The following is a 20393-nucleotide window of genomic DNA, read 5'->3' as shown; positions in this document are numbered from 1 at the left end:
TCCTTAGTTCTTTCATTCCCAAGTTTATCAACCACCTGTTCAGATGTAAGCCTATCAGCATGGTGGGAGCTGAACAAGTAAGTTTTATTTATGCTAATCTGTCATAAAGCTGCATTATGAGTCATCATCTCGAGTATATTTTAAACCGTACATGTTTGTGCAATATTACATGATCATTACATCAGAAAATGCATGCTTTATATGCATTATGTGCACTGGTATTTAATCTTGAAAAACTATTCTTATATGCCTGAGTTTCTGTCTTGTGTATCCTACCCCACCAGCTCCTCCTTGACACTCACTCCCTGAAGACAGTCTTGCTGGATCTGCCCTCCATAGGCTCCCAGGTGCTCCGCAAGGCACCTGCCAGCTACACCAAAATCGTGGTGAAAGGCATGACCCGTGCAGAGATGATCCTTAAGGTGAGAAGGGGACGGGGGTGTTGCACTTCATTAAGGTTGTGTCTAGTAGGTAACCCCCAAATTGCAAAAACTTGTAACATTAACCATCTCGCGAAAGTTTTGCAATTGTGCTTGACCTTCTAGACACGACCCTTCCCTCCAGTGCAGCAGCTCTATTCGTGGGCTGTGCAGCTTTCAGGTGCAAATTTGTGTAAACAGCAAAACCTTAGAGGAATGTAGGAAAAACACTCAACCTTGCTCTTAAGGCCAGTAGAGATTAATTTAAACAGTTTACCCGTCACGTATAAACTCAGAAGGAGCTTGTATTTTTAACTGATGGATTTTAATGAGAACCCCGAGTTCTTCTCTAAATACAAAATAGTTCAACTTAAACACATTATCACAGCCGCTTGATCTTTATGGGACGCTTCAGATTTTATGACATTTAACTTGGGTGGCTAAATTCATGCTGGCCATTTTTTACAACCAAAGCTTCACTTTCTGACCTTTAAAGGCTTGGAACTTTAGATTGGACCCTTTTGTGTGAGTGCGGTCTGAATGACTTTTCTTTATCTCTTGTTTGCCATTGTACAGATTTAATGTTTAAACTCTTGACATATCCAGTTTAAACAAGAACAACCAAGAATAGTCTGGCATAACTTGCACTCTAACTGGATTTTCCACTGATTAAGGTTCCATCATAAGAAAACAAAAGACAACACTTCTCCTTTGAGTGTTTGCGGTTTGAGTGGCGAGCCAGTATAAAAAAGTGTTTGTTGAATCACTCACACAGATTATCTACTTAGAGTTTATTTTGGGCAGAATAGCCCTTTAATTGTGTCTTTAACCCTACTCACAATAGCACTTTATGAGCATTTTTCCATAAAATAACCCACCTCCGGAAAAGGATTCAAGCTCATGCACTACTGGTTTAATGAGTGAGAGACGGGCCAACGCAAGACACACACACACACACAAACATATTCTTTAACACAGTATGTGGTTGACCTTGAGCCAGTGGAAAGGTGTGTGTGTGAGTGAATAAGTAGATACATGCAACCATCCGTCTACCCACACAAATATGTCTAGTATAACATGGTGTATATTGGATGGACAGGATAGTCAGAATTACCTTAAGAGACCCTAGAGGACGCTGGTATGTGGCTGCCGTAGATAAACCACACCCTAATTAACAGTCTCTGGAGTGTACAGAAATGCACACACACACACGCCTGTCCCCTTGATTTCCCTTGGACTCCCGGAAGGCCTTCTTTCCTTCCTGAAGTTATTGTGGTTGGACTGTCTTGATGTTTGTAGCAGTTAGCGTGACCTGCTCTAATCGTGCTATGCTGTGCTATAATATTATGGTATAACCACTCTTACGCACTTGGGCTTTCAGCCACACTAACTTTGTTTTGTCTCATACATTGACTGTCCAGCCAACACGTTCTCATCCCAACTCATCACATACGGAAGCTTTGTCAGACCCCTCTGCGCCACTTTTAGGTTGCAGGAAACACGTGCTTAACATTGTGAATTGAACAAAAACACTCAGGGTATTAGGCGTAGGATTAGGCAACAAAACCACTTAGTTTGCTTTTAGAAAAAACAACTATGGGCTTAAAACTACTATGTTTTTACGGTGAAAATGTGACTTGACGTTGTGAACACGGGACACGAAGGAACAGCTGATTGTAAAGTGAAATGTAACGCATACAGCGGTCTCCTGGATGAAAGCCTTGTTTGTTGGACTCATCCACATCCCCTGCCTCCCACCCGCCCGGTGTGTCTCTTTCACTCTTTAAACTACGTCACCACAGCACTTTCCCTGAGCGTTTACTGTTGCTGCAGATGGGTTTACATTGTAGTTAATGGAAAGCCCGATGCATCTCATAATGACGCTAAAGGGTGCCTTGTGTGTCAAACGCCAAGGCCCGTGACAAAGCATCGGTGTTTGACGCCATAGGAATGAGAACGGGCCGTTCCTCACCATTCCAGATGAAATAGCCTCTTCTGACTGTTTTCTACTGGGATGCACACTGTTCCATATGGCCTGTTTAAGGCACATCTTTGTTCTCTGGAAAAATGCCCTGAATGTATATACAAGAATTTCCACTCATCTGCCACACATTAAAGAGGCTTTCACATTATAGAATTATAGAACGTATTCACATCAGCATTCACTGTCTGCTCTCTCTGAGTTCGACTGCCAGTGGGCCCCTTCAGCTGGAATGTGATCTATACGGCTTCTGAAGAACTCGCACAGACGTAGCCGACGCTGCATGAAGGCCTCCGAGTGATTCACATCGATTACTGTGACAGCAGAAGACTTAATAATAATCATTTTGGAGGCTAGAAATCTGATACTGTAAGAAATATCAAAAGAAAAAAACGTGAACAAACATCCTATAAAAGAAAATTCTTGTTGATAATTATAGACAAATGACAAGCTACAATCAATCATTGTATTTTGTCCCTGGTAGCAAGAAGGCATAAAAAACAATTGTGAAAGAGCCATAAAACGATTTCTTCCGTGAATGTTTTTGGCCTTGGAGAGAGAAAGCCCATGAGTAAAGAGAATCTTTTGTACTATGGCCAGCATTTTAGACATCAACTTTGTGCAACATCAAGGTTCCTCACAGGTAATTGCTTCCACCTTGGGCTGAGACTGAAGCCTCTGAAAGACAAACCCATCGAAACAGGGTCAATACAAGAATTCCTCTGTCTAGCCTCAACAATAGTTTTAAATTACACTCTGTGATGCTGTGACTTGAAATCAAATCTGACTCGCCCCCACCAAGAGACTGCAATTCAATGGGACAATCGAAGGAGCACTTCAAGTTTTCAAAGCTCACTTTGAGATTGAAGCCGATAGCCCACTGCAGGGTTCCTTGTACATTTCAAATAATTAAGCAAAATATAAATGATGACAACTGAAATAGTATTGTTTTTGCAAAATTGTATTTATACCTGGAGAACTTGTATAGATAGTCCAGACTTACAACATTACATTATCTAATGCACAAGCAGGTCATCCTGTTTTTCCTTCAGTGGTGTAAGATTGAACAAAACAATGACAATTATTCACCAAATTTAGGTTAGGGTGTTTGGTGTTGAATTGTTTGCCATGTACTCAGCTGCACATTTTAATCTTGTGTTATGGTTATAGAGTTGATTTAATGATCTCACACGAATCAAAACTATCCTGTTGATGTTCCAAATAGATGTGAATAACCTTAAGTGACCTTAAGTAGCAGTATTTTGTCTTTTTTTCTCGGCCACTTGGGAGCATCGAAACCAGCTTTAAACACAACATATTATCACCTTATAAAGTTGTCACGTCTTAGCCTATTTATACATATAGCACAAAAGGACTAACATAAACATTTATATTTGGAATTTGTGGTGTTGACTCCTGAGGGAAATATTTTTTCTCGTTAGCTGCCAAATTCTTCACAATGTTCACCAGCTAGCCGCTAACTTTGTGTAACTCTGGTGTTTGGTGCTGGGTAGGTATAGCGTATAGTGGTTTATCAGAGTTTGTTTGCTAAAAGCCGCTGCCTTTTGCTGAAGAGAGAGTATCGCCTAATTCACACCAGAGCAGCGAGCTCAGCGATCAGCGGCCGTTTGATTCTGCGGCGAACAAAAGTTGGGAAAAGTCGTAGCCAATCAGTAAACAGATCTTGTGACTCCTTTGATATGTTGACCTATGTTACAAAGAATTTCTTCCCGTCTGAAACACATGAATACGCCTCCCGGCTGCAGAAAAATGTAATTATTTCGGCAATCCGCACTTCGCCGCTGCCTGGTATGAATTCGGCGTAAGGGGCTAATCACACCGAGATGCATCGATAGAAGCGCGTCGCGAGCAAAACCATTGTTTTCTTATAGTAAGGCGTGTCTGCTGTGTGCTCCTCTATTGTGCCTTGCATTGCGGTTTTTAGATGTGCATGAAAGTTAAAATATTCTCATCTTTTCAGCACCAGGCATGGATTAGCACACATCAATGTCAAACTTGGCCCAGGCAGCCAATCAAATCAAGCAAGAGGCGGGCTTTACTACTTTACCACTTCCTTCCTGTTTTGATGCCGATAGATGTGGTAGGGTTGGCTAGTTAACTGTTGGACTGTGAGAGAGCTAGTATGTGAGAGGGAAGCGGGAATTCATATCTCATGTCGGGATAGTTTCATGTAGGCTACTGTCTTTGAGAGAGAGAGAGAGAGAGAGAGAGAGAGAGAGTTTGACCACATTTTCCCGATAATCACATTTGATCGCCTGGTTGCAAGCACACAACCCTGCTCCACAGGCGCACCGTTGCTTTGCCCGATGTGCTTTTGCCAAGGCGTTTTTGAAGCAACCGCGCCTGTAGCGACGCATCTCGGTGTGATCAGGCCCTCAGACTGCACCAAAACAATAATGTTCTGTCCTAAAACCAAAACAATGTGCTTAAAGGTGCTAAAACTGCCTGTAAAGCTGAGGGGAACTGTGATAATTCTCGGTGGGTTCATTACTACTAGTAACCCCTTTCACATGACGCATGGTGCATTTATGCAAGTGCAGCTTTAAACTGAATATAGACATGCGCTTCAGTTCACACGAGAGAGATTATTACTGTATTTTTTTTAAGTTTTCACTTCTTCTTTAATCTTTATGTAGCTGTCAAAGTATCTACTTTGAGTGTTAAAGATGAGTATATTTGGGTTGTCTGTTCTGTGAGCCAGTGCTCAGTTATGTTCAAAGTACATAGGATTCTTTCTGTCTGTCTGAGACGGCCTCTCCTGGCCGGTACGATGCCTGTGAGACGTGGCTGTTTTCCACGCTCTCCCAGCCCAGCCCACCACAGCTCCAGCTCTCTCTCTCTCTCCCACCTCTGAAGTTCTCTTCTGGGGAGTATTTAAAAGGCAACCCGCCTTCCCCACCCTTGTTCAGCCTGAATGTTTCCCCCCCTCCTTACTCTGTTGCTCTCGCTCTCCCTTTTTATGCCCGTTTTCATTCTTAAACTCCCTCTCCCCCTTTCTTTTTTTTTTTTTTTACAAGGTCCCTACAGGCCTTTCCTTTGGCCTGGCTCCAGGACAGTTGCTAAGTAAATCACTCAGTCAGCAGGGCTAGTAAGAAAGCAAAGAATTCCACACGATCCTGAGCCTTTCATGCCTGCTCTTCCCTCTCTCTTTCTCTCCTGCTTCTGATTGCTAAACTCCCTCCCTCCCTGTACAGCTCACCTTTTCATACATTTTGCCTCAAGTAAAAAAGAGTAAACACTGAAAGGGCAGATGGGGTCTTTTTTAGAAGTGAAGGAAAGGAGAAACATTTTGCGAGATGATCCCTGCTTGCATGCGTATGCATGAGATGGGAGGTGGGGGTCTGTCAGCCATGTGTTAGTCTGCCTGCCTTGTAGCGGCTGCAACAAACGCTACCCGATCCACGTTTTCCACCCAGTCTCTATTGTTGGAAAAAAAAAAAAGCAACCAATAGAATCCAATCCAGAAAGACATGTGCCCCATTAAACCTTTTCTGCCTGCTCTTGACTAATGCTGATTTTTGCCCACACTCATTATACCCCCAAAATAATTACCGGTAAAACCAATTCTTGCCCACCGATGCATGAAGTAATTGCCGTGTAAAAAGGAAAAAAAAAAAGAGTGAGGAGTGGGCTCCTAAATATAGAACCACAGTCTCAAACTGTTTGCAGCTAGAGCTACTAGGTTTTGTCAGTTGTAGCCCCCCCCTTTCTCCTCATTTGGGTCGTAGCTGCCCCATGTGGGATCATTTAAAGATCTCTTGGGTCGTCTCATGATGGTTCACAGGAAAGGAAGGGAGGGGTGAAACCAACATTAAACTCTCCTTTTCCGCAGGTGGTGATGGCCCCACATGAACCACCAGTGGTGTTTGTTGATAACTACATCAAGCTCCTGGCTGATGGAAATCCTGAGACTTTCCAGAAGATTCTGGACATGAAGGTCAGTTGTTGTTTTTTTTACTATGCTAGTCCAGGTGATATGGGACACATTTGGGGTCCTGAACATTTTTAGAAATGGAGTCATTGAAAAAAAAACGCCTCATAGCGGCCCTTTCACTTTCTGCCATAATCAAATTATGTATTATACATCATATCTCCTGAACCAAACATGATAACACAGAAAAGGTGATGTCTACCCCCATGTTTTAATGGTCAAGGATTACAATGATACCATATACAACATCTTAAACTGTTCAGGTGAACAGTTAATGGTGAATTCAGTGATGTTGTGAGAAGGTAATCACAGTATCTAAGAACCTAGGCTAGACTTTATAATAGGACATCTGTTGCATGCATGTTGTGTAGAGTTTTAAAAGCTTAACCTTTAATGCTGCCTTCCAGACAACTACTACTCATATTGTTCGTCTCTTTACACTCACTGTAATGTACAAATGGATTAAGCTTTTAAAACTCTGCACAACATGCATACAGACATGATATTATAAAGTGTAGCCTAGGTTCTCAGATACTGTGATTTCCTCATGTCATTTAATTTAATCCTTTTCTATGTTATCATGTTTGATTCAGGAGATATGAGGCAAAATACATCATTTGGTTATGGCGAAAAGTAAAAGGGCTGCCATTGCCACCATGAGGCATTTTTGCGATAGCCCCATTTCTGAAAATGTTCAGCGCCCCAAACTGTACAAGTGTGCCAAGTTTCATGCTTTTAGGAAAAAGTTAACATCATTTTCACACATCACCTGGACTATAGGCCTACCAGTAATTTAAAGGAATAGTTCGACATTTTGGGAAAATACGGTTATTTGCTTTCCTGTTAAGAGTTAGATTAGAAGATCGATACCACTCTCATTAGCTTATCAGGGGGAAACAGCAGCCTGGTTCTGTTTGAAGGCCTACCAGAACCTCTAAAGCTCACTAATTAACATCTGCACATAACCCCCATAAAACCACAAGTTGTCGTTTTTTCACTTTGGTTTTTGTGTGGATTAAACAAACAAGATGTAACATGTAATTGGAAAGCTTTAGAGGCGCTGGTAGGCAGATTTTGTTACCTTTGGACAGAGCCATGCTGGCATTTATCTTCTCAACTAACTTTCGTTAAAAAAAGCAAATAAGTGTTTTTCCCGAAATCTCGAATTATAACTTTAACATTGTAATAAAACATTTTCTCTCACTGTGATCTCATCTTTTGTTCATTTTTCACATAATTCTGGTATGAATTTTTCCTCTTGTTTTGCGCATTAAGAGGGTTTTTTTAATACTTTGTGATTTCCCATGTGTTTGTGTGTACTTTGTTTGTGAAGGGTCTGAAGCGCAGTGAACAGAGCAGCATGCTGGAGCTCTTCAGGCAGCGGCTACCCACGCCACCCTCCGGGGCCGATGGCGGCTCCTCTCTCTTCAGCATCCCCACCCCTGAGCAGGAGTCCTCCCGCATTCGCAGACTAGAGAAACTCATCAAGAATAGACTGTGAACGGACACACACAGAAATTTAAAATTAAAAAGGCTGCCGGCTGGGATGGTTGTCATGTCTCTTGCGGTAATTCATCTCACAGACTTCATTATGCTCCATTCGGTTATCGTGGAGGAAGTGCAAAAAAGTTGAAGGAATTTTTCTGACTGACAGTAATATGAACCCGAGCTGATGCTGGATTATGAAGAAACTTCCTCAGACGCTACTTGCCGTTGTTACATATGCCATTTACTTCTGTAATTCCCCACTTTTCTATGTAACATTACTACATTATTGCACAGTGCATGCACTCAAAAGAACGATTGCAGTGCTGTTAACTAGATTCTGCTCAGAGAGCCTCTGGCTGCCTCTCTTGGACATGTCTAATCCACAACGATTACAGGCAGCCTGATCTTAATTAAAGTTGATGTTTTCTGAACATAATGTATTTCAACAATAGCCATGGTTTTTCCTCAACTATTTTAATTTCAAGTGGGGGATACCGGGTTGAAATTTGTGTGCATCTCTCCCGTCCACATGCGTCATAGGTGTCTGGATTGTTTGTGTGAACGGTGGCGTAAAATGAATCAAAGACCCCAAATCTGGAACAAAGAGAACCTTTGGATTTCCTTCATCTTCAGTCAGACATGAGGCCGGCTTTGTCTTCTTGGCATTTAAAATCCCTCTAGGTTGACTTGGAAATTAGAACCAGCTAGCTGAAGTCTTTAAACTTGGGCCGCGTGTACACATGTGTGCGGTCGGTCTTGTTTGTTTAGCATTTCAAAATATTCTTTGATAATGTAATCCTCTGTCTCCTTGAAAATAAGGGTTTGTTTTTAGTGTATCCATCCCTCCATATCCATAGGGGGGCAAATTGCAACAAAATGGGTTTGTCTCAATACTTTGCTGAGTGATTTCTGGGTCTGTGAAGCTGCTTCCTCACATATCCTCAGCAATGTCAAATACTGCAGTTGTTCCGATACAAGTATCAGAAATGTGTTCGATACTGCCCAAAATTTGGGATCGGGTATCAGCGAGTACGCCAGTCTGTGCACTGAACCGATACCATCATTTATTAACCCAGAAATTCGGTATTGGGAAGGAAAAAATGGTATTGGAACATCTCTATCAAATACAGTACATCAGTCGCTGGAAGAAAATCAGCTATTTATTTGAAGTCCAGCCCTGATGCCAGCGTCTCTCAGTTGTAGTAAATCAAGTAAATGTAACTGCATTAGTGTACACATCATTCCTGCCTTCAGGTACAAAATGTTTGTTTGTATTGTCTGAATTGTATGCTATAAACAAGCAATCTTTGAACACTATTAAAAACATTGGCACCATTTTTTCCCCCCCTTGTGCTTCATCAAATGGGTGTGTACTGCTTCGATTTGCACAATAACAGGAAAAATATCAAGGCAAGGCAAGGCAGCTTTATTTGTATAGCACATTTCAGCAACAGGGCAATTCAAAGCGCTTTACATAAACATTCAAGAACATTGCGACAAAGTGCAAAAGAACATTAAGACATAATTAAAACAGTTATAAAAACATTAAAGATTAGAAAATAAAAACAAGCTATAAATAAAAGCTAGGATAGAAACTAAAATAGAATTTAACACACAAGAGTAAGAGCTCTAGTGCAGTATAAGATCAGTATCTGGTTTAATAAAAGGCAGCAGCAAACAGGAAAGTTTTAAGCTTTGATTTAAAAGATCTCAGAGTTGGAGTTGGTCCTGCAGGTTTCTCGGAGCTTGTTCCAGATATTTGGTGCATAAAAACTGAACTTCTGCATGTTTAGTTGTGACTCTGGGGACACTAAGCAGACCTGATCCAGATGAACCTGAGAGGTCTGGATGGTTCATAACATAGCAGAAGATCAGAAATGTATTTTGGCCCTGAATCATCATCATCATCATCATCAACCTGATTTTTACCAGGATTTTGAATGAGGGGGCTGGAAAAGTTCCCATGACCAGCTCCAGTCTCTGGTTGCCACTCATCCTCTCATCCAATCAGGAGCCTGTAAATGCTTCACAAGGGCGTTTCCTTTGGTGTGTTGGTGGATGTGATCTGAAGGCCCCTTTGAGGGAGCAGAAGTTTGAAGAGGAGCCGCGGGCAGCAGCAGGACCTCCTCACATCCTCTCAGTCTCAGCTCTAAAGAGGACAAACTATCATCTCTCTGCTGCACAACCATTCACCTTGTGTTATGCTTTGGTATTTTTAATGTCAAAGTAAAAGGACAGCTTTTAATTTTCGTGTTTTCAAGCCTTTTGTGTGACTGGATCACCGCGGAGTTGATGATCTTTCCAGCGGGCAGAGGTGCGTCCTGTCCGGGGAGAAGTTAGCAGCAACACACTGTGGGGACTTTTTTTGCAACAAACTCAAAAAGGAAATTGCAACCTGGAAGTATATTTCTCTCTGTGTCGTAATCTGGTCGCTGGACTTTTGCAACTTTTCAACCAGAAATGGTTGGCAGGTTGAACTTGCCAAATGCATGTGAAGGAGAGCCGCTGGATATGAGCTGCAGGGCTGATCGAGGACTTGACAGTCCGGACTCCGGATTACCCCCCAGCCCGAGCCCCAGCGCCTGGCTGCTGCTGCCGGGCGCTGCGGAGAAAGCCGGGGCTGTGAGCCCGGTGTCCGAGGACGAGGAGAGGGGCTCCCTGGTAGGTAACACTACTACATGCTGCAATATATGAACTCCCTTTGGGGTTAGGGAAACAACCACTAAATGCATCTGAACATTTAAATGCCAGTACATTTGATATGGAAGACTGCACAGCCTGCTACTAGGAAAAATACACAAATGATCAATGTTTTAGGGCAGTTTATCCTACAACTTGCAGGTTGTCTTGCATCACTGCACACAGGAAATTATAGCAATATATAGATATATATTAAGCAATATATGAACTCCCTTTAGGGTTAGGTAAACAACCACAAATTGCATCTGAACATTTAAATGCCAGTATATTTGATATGGAAGGCTCTGCACAGCCTACTACTAGTTTAGTGTTGCAAGCCTGCTAGTTAACACAAATGATCAATGTTTTTAGGGCAGTTAATCCTACACATTGCAGGTTGTCTTGCATCACTGCACATAGGAAGTCATAGCTCTGAAATTGCAAATGTTTGTGGAAGTTCTTTGACAATAACACTTTAGACATGATCACTGACTATATGCTGGGATTTAAGCAATATATGAACTCCCTTTGGGGTTAGGGAAACAACCACAAAATGTATCTGAACATTTAAATGCCAGTATATTTGATATGGAAGACTTCCACATCCTACTACTAGGAGTTTAGTGTTGCAAGCCAAAATGTTTTAGGGCAGTTTATCCCACAAATTGCAGGTAGTTAGCTCTGAAATTGTCACACCATGTCCATTGTTTTTGATGAATTACTAGTTAAATAAACCAAATGTTTGTGGAAGTTCTTTGACAATAACAATAACACTTTAGACAGCTATTGCTGTGATTTAAGCAATATATGAACTCCCTTTGGGGTTAGGGAAACAACCACAAATTGCATCTGAACATTTAAATGCCAGTATATATTTGATATGGAAGACTTGGCACATCCTACTACTAGGAATTAAGTGTTGCAAGCCTGCTAGTTAATGCAAATGATAAATGTTTTAGGGCAGTTTATCCTACAAATTGCATCTGAACATTTAAATGCCAGTTTATTTGATATGGAAGACTTGGCACAGCCTACTACTACTAGGAGTTTACCTGCTAGTTAACACAAATGATGAAATGTTTTAGGTCAGATTAGCCTACAAATTGCAGGTTGTCTTGCATCACTGCACACAGGAAGTTATAGCTCTGAAATTGTCACACCATGTCCATTGTTTTTGATGAATTACTAGTTAAATAAACCAAATGTTGGTGGAAGTTCTTTGACAATAACACTTTAGACATGATCACTGACTATATGCTGGGATTTAAGCAATACATGAACTCCCTTTGGGGTTAGGGAAACAACCACAAATTGCATCTGAACATTTAAATGGCAGTGTAATATACACTCACCGGCCACTTTATTAGGTACAAGGTGTACCTAATAAAGTGTCCGGTGCTAGTACCGGGTGGTCTTCTGCTGCTGTAGCCCATCTGCTTCAAGGTTGGACGTGTTGTGCGTTCAGAGATGGTATTCTGCATACCTTGGTTGTAACGAGTGGTTATTTGAGTTACTGTTGCCTTTCTATCATCTCGAACCACTCTGCCCATTCTCCTCTGACCTCTGACATCAACGAGGCATTTTCGTAAACACAACTGCCGCTCACTGGATATTTTTTCTCTTTTTCGGACCATTCTCTGTAAACCCCAGAGATGGTTGTGCGTGAAAATCCCAGTAGATCAGCAGTTTTTGAAACACTCAGACCAGCCCGTCTGGCACCAACAACCATGCCACGTTCAAAGTCACTTAAATCCTCTTTCTTCCCCATTCTGATGCTCGGTTTGAACTTCAGCAAGTCGTCTTCACCACCTCTAGATGCCTAAATGCATTGAGTTACTGCCATGTGATTGGCTGATTAGCTATTTGTGTTAACAAGCAATTGAACAGGTGTGCCTAATAAAGTGGCCGGTGAGTGTATATACTACTAGGAATCTAGTGTTGCAAGCCTGCTAGTTAACACAAGGCACACAGTTTATCCTACAATTGCAGGTTGTCTTGCATCACCGCACACAGGACGTTACAGCTCTGAACTTGTCACACCATGTCCATTGTTTTTGATGAATTACTAGTTAAATAAACCAAATGTTTGTGGAAGTTCTTTGACAATAACACTCCCAGCCAACATTTGTATGTGGGGCCCATGTGGGAAGTAAAAGGGCTGAAAAATGGGCCCTATGTGGGATTGTCCGCGGGTTCCATAATGGTCCAATGTCAATTGCCCACATGGATTCCATGCAGGATTACAATTGGTGTTTTGTGGGCCCCAACTGGGCAACATACCCAAGACCCATCTTGGTCCCAGCTTTAAGTTCTACGTGGGGACTACATTGGGACTTCATGGGCTGAAATATGGGTTGTAAGTGGGTTTGTCCACAGTTTCCATGTTGGCAATTTCCCAGTAGTGACCCAACTAGGACCCACACGGGTAGCCCACATGGGGAGCCCATGTGGGACCTACTTAGTTGATCCAAGTGGGCCCCAGATAAGATGCCCATTTTGAGCCCATACCCACTTGGTACCCCCAGCATAACCCATGTGGGGCCCACATAACCATGCTGCATGTTCTGGACAACTGTGAGAAAGTGGGTCACTTTAGCAACTTTAGCAGTGAACTGGACCTATGAGAACTTTTACAGTATTGCCTCCTTATATATGTGTGTGTTGACTGTGGGAGTTTTTTTTTTTGCATTGCAGGTTCGAGTTTTACCCACCGGATCTTTCCAGCAGCTCCACCCATTGTCCTTTGGGGAAGGCATAGCATTTGATCCATTACCAGCTAAGGAAATAAGGTGGGTTTGGTTTTTATATGACCTTATTCTGTGCAGCATTTGACCTGCTGGAGGATATGCATAAAATGGTATACTATATGAGGACAGGCAGGCTGTAGTGTTTTTCCTGCAATATGTACCAAGACAACTCAGTACTGCAAAGTGTGAACATGACCAAAGAAGAAGAGTACGGTGGACTTGGACAGACCTTGTGTTGGTGCAGTTGGGATGGAAACAAATTTCACTTCAATTGTTTTGCACCAAATAAAACCATTACTCTTTCCCTTCCTCCACAGATACACCTCATCCGTGCACTACGACTCGGACCGCCATTTCATCCAAGGCGTGGCCCTGCAGCCTACGGGCCAAGGCCTTGAACACTGCATGCAGACCATCATGGCCGTGCCCCACAGTACCTGGCGCCACTACAAGACACAGCTGGAGTTCCAGCCTCGCCATCGGCCGCAGCGCTTCAAGAGCACCACCATCGTCTACCCCAAGAAAACCAGCGCCCTCTTCACCACGGAGCTGAGCTACGACTGCCACCGGCTATCCAAACGTTTCCTCTCCAGCGTGGAGCTGGAGGCGGCCGGTCGCAGAGAGCCACCTCAGTGAGGGAGGAGGACACACAGCCCATATATACTCTAGCTCCCCCACAAGGCTGGCTGCCATTGACCTGCTGTGCTGTCTTTATACAGTTGTGTATCTTTTTAAGTACCCTTCCTAAGCTGTGGACAGGAAGCACCTGTGCTTTGATGTTACAGCTATCAGAGATGGCAAGGCATGGACAAAGTGGGTAAAATATCCACTCAGTCCCATGTCTCCATGTTTATATTCCTGCCAATGGATGATCTATCAGTTGGAATGGATATTTCATTAAATGCTTCACTTTGCTTCTTGTTGGTTTTCCAGAGGCACGCCTCCTATTTGACACGTATAGAATTGACTCGTACGGACTGAGATGAGGAGAATAGCTGTTTGCCCTCAGCAGTCTCTCCTCATGTCACATCAAGTTGGTCAAGGATGCAGAGTGATTGGTTTTAAATTTGAATTGTGAGGCCTGCCTCGGTTCAATTTGTTTTTAATCCTAGAGAAGAGTTGTTTGAAAACTGCTAACTTAGAACATGGTTCAAAGTGACTCGTATGTAAGGCAGAGGGAAGGAAAATGAAATGTGGTGCTAGAGTTTGGATGCATGCTAAGAAATCACTAATTTATCCATACTGTACAAAGGATGTGATGAAAATACTTAACACGTGTTTTGTTTCTTCACAGGGTATTGTGTGTTTCTGCACGACATAGACACAAGCTAAGCTCTTCCCAAACCTTCCCTCTGGCTGCGATGCATAATGTTGTTCTGTAAATGTTGGTAGATGAAGGGAACTTTTCGGTTCGCTGTGATGTGTAAGCTTAAACAAACTGATCAAGTAGGTCGTATAGATGGATCACGAGTGTGGAGTTTACTAAAAAAGTGGATATTATTTTTGATATCACTCACTGGCTCACTAGTGAAAATAACACGCTGCATTCCACCGCCATCACTTCCTTTAGCTTGACTTGGATTGAAATTGTATTTATTCTGTTGGAGTTTCAGGTTCTGAGATTTTTTATCAGCTGTTTAACGGGTCTCTCTGCAGTCATGGCGAGGGATATTTTTGTGATGCCCTTTTGTGCCTTATTGATGTGCCTGTTGATGCTTCTTTTTGATATTAGTCACTTATTCAGTGCCAGTTTGAAATAAAGTGTTCATCGGTTCAACGATTTTTGTATTTTATGAGGAGGTAGTCCTTGTCTGTTTTAAAAGATGACAGCAGATAGAGGTAATTATTATTTTTTATTAGCCTACAAAATAATGAATACGCTTTGATGTCATGTATAAAAGAAGCTGTTCATGTGGTTTGTGGGTTATCAAGTAATGTTTACGTTGTACTTCAGAAGAGAAACATAGGAGGTTTTTGATGCTTTGACTGCCACCAATCACATGCCATTGAGCAGATTACCTATGTGCAACTATTCAAACTAGGGCTGACCCGAATGCTCCGAAGCTTTGACTGTTGCCATGGTAATCAACCTCCAAATTAGTTTTCAAATACTTCTTTTTTTTTTTATATATATGTCTCTATGTGTCAGCCCTGTGATAGTCTGGCGACCTGTCCAGGGTGTACCCCGCCTTCACCCAATGTCAGCTGGGAGCCCCCCCATGACCCTGAATAGGATAAGCGGTTACAGATAATGGATGGATGTAATAATAATTTATAAATCCCAAATAGCTCTTAAATTAGGAATAATCCCACAACATTATTCACATTCAACATGAATGATTATTAGTTATTCTCAGTCAGATATCGCTGTTTGTTGTGTGTAGAGGTGCATGTGCGTACGGTAGTGCGGCAGCGGCACAATCCCGGTCACTGAAACAGGACCATGCCGCAAAGCTTCGAATACCTTTTGAATATTTCTCATCAAAACTTCGAAGCCCAAAAAATGGTATTTGAGACAGCCCTAATTCAAACCTCAACAAATCTCACTAAAACAATCGGGGTAAAAATAGTGCTATCGATCTGTTAATATGAATGTATAAAATAAGATATGCTTGATTTTTTTGGGGTGAAATGTCCTTTCTAAGACCCCTCACAAGGAGAGATGTTTATAGAATTGTACTGCTTTAATGCCCTCCTGTGGCCAGAGAGGGAAAGTACTACAGGGGACTTGCTGTCATTCCAGAGCAAGATTGATTCTGTGCTTCTTAAATCACATTTTCAGCATTATAGATCTTAATTTGGATTTATAAAGATGTCCTGTTGACTTGGCGCTACACACTTGAGACGCTGAAAATGGGGATAGTTGAGATAACATGCAATGAGCCAGTATCAAATTACACCATACAAAATCAGTATAAAGTACACTTAGAGTAGGTCATATTACAAATGCAGCCCCAGTCTTTAGAAAAAGAGTTATCTGGGAAACATATCAGAAAGCCCCATCTGATATCAGACAGAAGTTTGGCTTTTTTAATTATTCTGCAAAAAACTTCCAACATATTAATGTTGATGCTGCAGCATCAGTGCTTATTCCATGAGTTCGATGTTTTGAGTATTTCTGTGCCAGAGGGATTTCCTCAGAAGAAGCCTCCACCATTGGCAGTCCTGACCTGATGAGAGCTGAGGAACGGTAGGTATTGGGTAACCTCTTGCATCATCTTCTCAGTGTCTTTCTGTTTTTGTCCTTTCACTGCACATCTGACCCACTGATGAAGCTGCTTTTCACAACCTGCTAAGAGTTTCTCAGTTAGAAAAGTCAGTTTAACAGTGAAGATAAACTAACGTTGCACTGAACCTTTTGGTATTTATTTAATTTTCTCCATCTTGTCTTTTACTGAGTGAAGACCTCAGTCTCAGCCAACTCAGTGTTTTCTGACACTGACTGTTTTGTCTTTGTTTGTCTTGTTCATGTTGATATATAATGTTTGCACTACTGCTACTGCACATAATTTATAATATATATAATGCACATATTTATTTACCTTTTTTAACAATAACTTTTAAGTAGTGTTTTATTTCTTGGGTTTTTTGGGGTGTTTTTTTGCTCTCATTTATTGTATGCCCTGCCTTATTCTTATTTTATGCACTTACTTACTTCTTCTGTTAGAATCTGTGCTTCTGTGCAACTGCAATTTCCATACGGGGATAAATAAAGTGCTATCCTATCCTACTAATTTTGCTTACACATTTTATAGTTATGTATAGTTATCTGTCGGATAAAAGTCTGAAAATAAATATCCTTTTTGAGTACATTGGAAATGTTTGTATTCCCCTACATGTGTATGTGTAATGAGCACGTTTTCAACAAGTTATTCTAATTCCTTTAACTCACTTCAGTAGTATGTGATTCATTGTTCAGGAAGGCCAGCTCTGTCCTGGGATGCCCCCTCGACACAGTGGAGGTGGTGGGAGAGAGGAGGATGATGGCTAAGCTGTCATCCATGATGGAGAATGACTCCCACCCCATGCAGGACACCATCTCAGCACTGGAGAGCTCCTTCAGCGACAGGATGTTACACCCAAAGTGTGTGAAGGAGCGCTATCCACAACCAGCACTGCTCCCAGTAGACCACAACCAGCACTGCTCCCAGTAGACCACATACACACCAAGAAAACTGACAAGAGCTGCACTTTACTGTACACCAACTGTCTATCAGTTCTACTCAGGTGTATTTCATACTATGCAATATCATCTTCCACTTGTGCAATTTTGTTAATAGTCTGTTTACTGTCAATACTCTATATACTGCTCCTTTTTTTATACTTCCTTCTATTTAAATGTTTCATATTTTGTTACACTTTGTTTAGGTCTTTTTTTACTGTGTTAGCAGATGCATCTTGTTTTTTGCACTATATAGTGCAAAAACCAAGATGCATCTGATATCCCCTTTGCTGCTGTACACTGCAAATTTCCCCCCATAATAAAGGAATATCTTATCTTATCTTAACCTTTGGTATTTATTTAATTTTCTCCATCTTGTCTTATATTAATGTTGCCTACACATTTTATAGTTATGTATAATTTATCTGTCGGATAAAAGTCTGAAAATAAATATCCTTTTTGAGTACATTGGATTTGTTTGTATTCCCCTACATGTGTGTATATGAGCCTGTTTTAAACAAGTTATTCTAATTCCTTTAACTCAATTCAGTAGTATGTGATTCATTGATTTTGACTGCTCGAGAACTATCTTTTCCCCACAGAACCTGAACGCAACATTGCATGGATGAGTGTGACGTAGTAGTGCTTCCTGTCCGCATGGTGGACAGCGACGTTGTTTATTATGAAGTAAAACTATCTATGTACCTGGATGTGACTGTGTGGGATTTTACAGCGTATACCCACTGTGTCCTCGTCTTTGAAACAAAGAAAATAGATGTCAGACGACAGAAACCCATCCTAAAACTCTTATTCTTGGATACATAGCGCTTGTTAGCTTGCTGTGCTAGCTGGTGGACTTGTGGAGAATGAAGACTTCTAACACCAGCATCATGGACATGTTTGAGAAGGGAAAGGTCCTGAAGATATGTGCTCCAATGGTTCGATATTCAAAGTAAGTGGAGCCTGTTTTACTTTCTATAATCTCTATCTTTCTATCTGTTCTCCTGCCTTAAACATGAGACCTACTGTAGGTACAACTACCCTTTATTGTGTGTCTGCTCTGCTGCACACTTTGCTCAATAAAGTCATTTTTTTCCTCCATAGGCTTGCATTCAGGTCCTTGGTGAGGAAATACAACTGTGATATCTGCTTCACCCCGATGATAGTTGCTCCTGACTTCATGCGATCTGTGAAAGCCAGAGACAGTGAATTCACAACCAATGAGAGTGAGTAGCAATATGGGCTGTAAGAGTGCACTGCCATAATGTATTGATGCCTGCACCACCACTACTTCTAATATGCTTCTAATGCACAACATCTTTACACAAAGATTCCAGCCTTGCCACATGATGAATATATTTATTTATTTATTTATTTGCACATATATAAAACTGCACAAAATCCAGTCAATGAAAATGAAACAAGAAATGTGTTAGGAGAGGTCAAGAAGCCCACAGGAGGAAAAATAAACAATAACAAAAAAGGAAGAAAGATCTAAACTAATATAATTTTAAAAATACAACAAAAGTTAAACAACAACAAGAAGTACACAAAATGTGCAGAAAAACCTAACCAAACAGTGGAAAACAATCCAATAAAAACAATGAAATACAAACAAAAAACAGTGCAGAAGAAAAGAAAATATATCTAAACATATCAAAAGATAATTAGACATCATGAATTAAATGTGATGATAATTTCCTTTTAAAATGTTCTAAGGACGACGAGCTCTTGATAACGTGTGTTTTGGTGTTCCATATTTGTACACCACGATATCTGAGGGAGTACTGGCCATGTTTTGTTTTGTAAAAAGGCAGGTGAAGATGATTAACCTGTCTAGTATTATGTAAATGAATTTGAGAATTAGATTTAAAGAAGTTGCTAAACGATGATTGTAGAGAAGAAGGCAAGAACATATATTTATATATAAACACACAAATCTGATGAATATTTATGTCATAAACTGAAAGAATGTTAAGTTTCCTGATCATTGGAGCAGAGGCCTCCTTAGAGTTTGACAAAGTTGCCAGTCTTACAAATCGTTTTTGCAACAAATAAAGTTTATGAAGATGAAGTTTATGAAAATGAATGTATTAATTGAGCTTTGTACACACTGCTATATTGCCATAACCTTGTTTTTATTACCAAAACTTTTTTTTTCCTCCTCAGGTGACCGGCCCCTGATAGTGCAGTTTGCTGCCCCTGATGCCCAGACGCTGGCTGATGCAGCCTGTGTGGTAGCACCTTTCTCAGATGGAGTTGACCTCAACTGTGGCTGTCCTCAGAGGTACAGTTACTGACACTCAGCCTTGATACCTTTTGGACTTTATTACTCAATTATTTCAGCATTTTGATTAAAGCTCAGAGTTTGTTTGTTTGTTTGTTTCTTATTAATTTCTAATAGAATAATAAAAATAGCATGTTTCTTTTTACTTCCCTATTATTTTGAATACAAATTAAAGGAATATTTCACCCACAAAATGACTATTTTTATATCGATTACTCATCACGTGTTACCTTGAATCCTTGAAGAAAACTTAGTTTTTCTGGCATGCCTCCACGGTAAACGGAGAATGCAAAAAACGGAGTAAATCCTTGATGAATTGAAGTAAATGGGGTCCAGTTTTAACAACAGCGAAACTATATGAAAAATCGGTTTACAACTCTCACACAACTGGGGTAGCATAATCCAAGTCTTGTTTATCCAGTGTTTGGGAAGTACTGAGCATACGACTGCTCACGACTTCATCAAGGATTTATTCCCTTTTTCAGATTCTCCATTCACCATGGAGGCATGCAACAAAAACAAAGTTGCTAATTTTTTGGGTGAAGTATTCCTTTAAGTGTTACCATGATGGATGATAGTACAAAGATCTATTAAATCCGTGCCCCCCGAACATACTTGCAAATCTCTCCGAATTATTTATCTAGGTTGTTTGATTAACTTTATTGTTGTGTTTTCAGA

General features: G+C 41.0%; 3 protein-coding genes and 1 long non-coding RNA gene across 5 annotated transcripts in view; all 4 read left to right on the top strand.

Moving 5' to 3' along the window:
• The window catches only part of vps53 (VPS53 subunit of GARP complex), a 33090-nt gene extending 23915 nt beyond the window's left edge, over positions 1–9175 (top strand). For both annotated transcript variants that reach the window (XM_037775331.1, XM_037775330.1), the window contains exons 19-22: positions 8–77; positions 285–422; positions 6254–6358; positions 7686–9175. In XM_037775331.1, the coding sequence (XP_037631259.1) occupies positions 8–77; positions 285–422; positions 6254–6358; positions 7686–7853 (481 nt within the window). In that variant the 3' untranslated portion in view covers positions 7854–9175. The remainder of the gene's footprint in view (positions 1–7; positions 78–284; positions 423–6253; positions 6359–7685) is intronic.
• The window catches only part of LOC119491380, a 349936-nt gene that overhangs the window by 90922 nt on the left and 238621 nt on the right, over positions 1–20393 (top strand). The gene's annotated exons all lie outside the window — the stretch shown is intronic.
• Positions 9898–15044, top strand: rflnb (refilin B). Its single transcript, XM_037775336.1, has 3 exons — positions 9898–10501; positions 13214–13308; positions 13584–15044. Exons 1-3 carry the CDS (start codon positions 10301–10303, stop codon positions 13900–13902), a joined length of 615 nt encoding a protein of 204 aa, XP_037631264.1. The 5' UTR covers positions 9898–10300; the 3' UTR covers positions 13903–15044.
• dus4l (dihydrouridine synthase 4-like (S. cerevisiae)) overlaps positions 18040–20393 on the top strand; it is a 3595-nt gene continuing 1241 nt past the window's right edge. The window contains exons 1-4 of the mRNA XM_037775334.1: positions 18040–18380; positions 18533–18654; positions 19598–19715; position 20393. The exon at position 20393 is cut by the window's right edge and continues 122 nt beyond it. Of these exons, the coding sequence (XP_037631262.1) occupies positions 18295–18380; positions 18533–18654; positions 19598–19715; position 20393 (327 nt within the window). The 5' untranslated portion in view covers positions 18040–18294. The remainder of the gene's footprint in view (positions 18381–18532; positions 18655–19597; positions 19716–20392) is intronic.

Source organism: Sebastes umbrosus, chromosome 7, assembly GCF_015220745.1.
Source record: "Sebastes umbrosus isolate fSebUmb1 chromosome 7, fSebUmb1.pri, whole genome shotgun sequence".
Lineage (NCBI taxonomy): Eukaryota > Metazoa > Chordata > Actinopteri > Perciformes > Sebastidae > Sebastes > Sebastes umbrosus.
The sequence above is the reverse complement of the archived record's forward strand: the minus strand, read 5'-3'. Positions and strand labels throughout refer to the sequence as shown.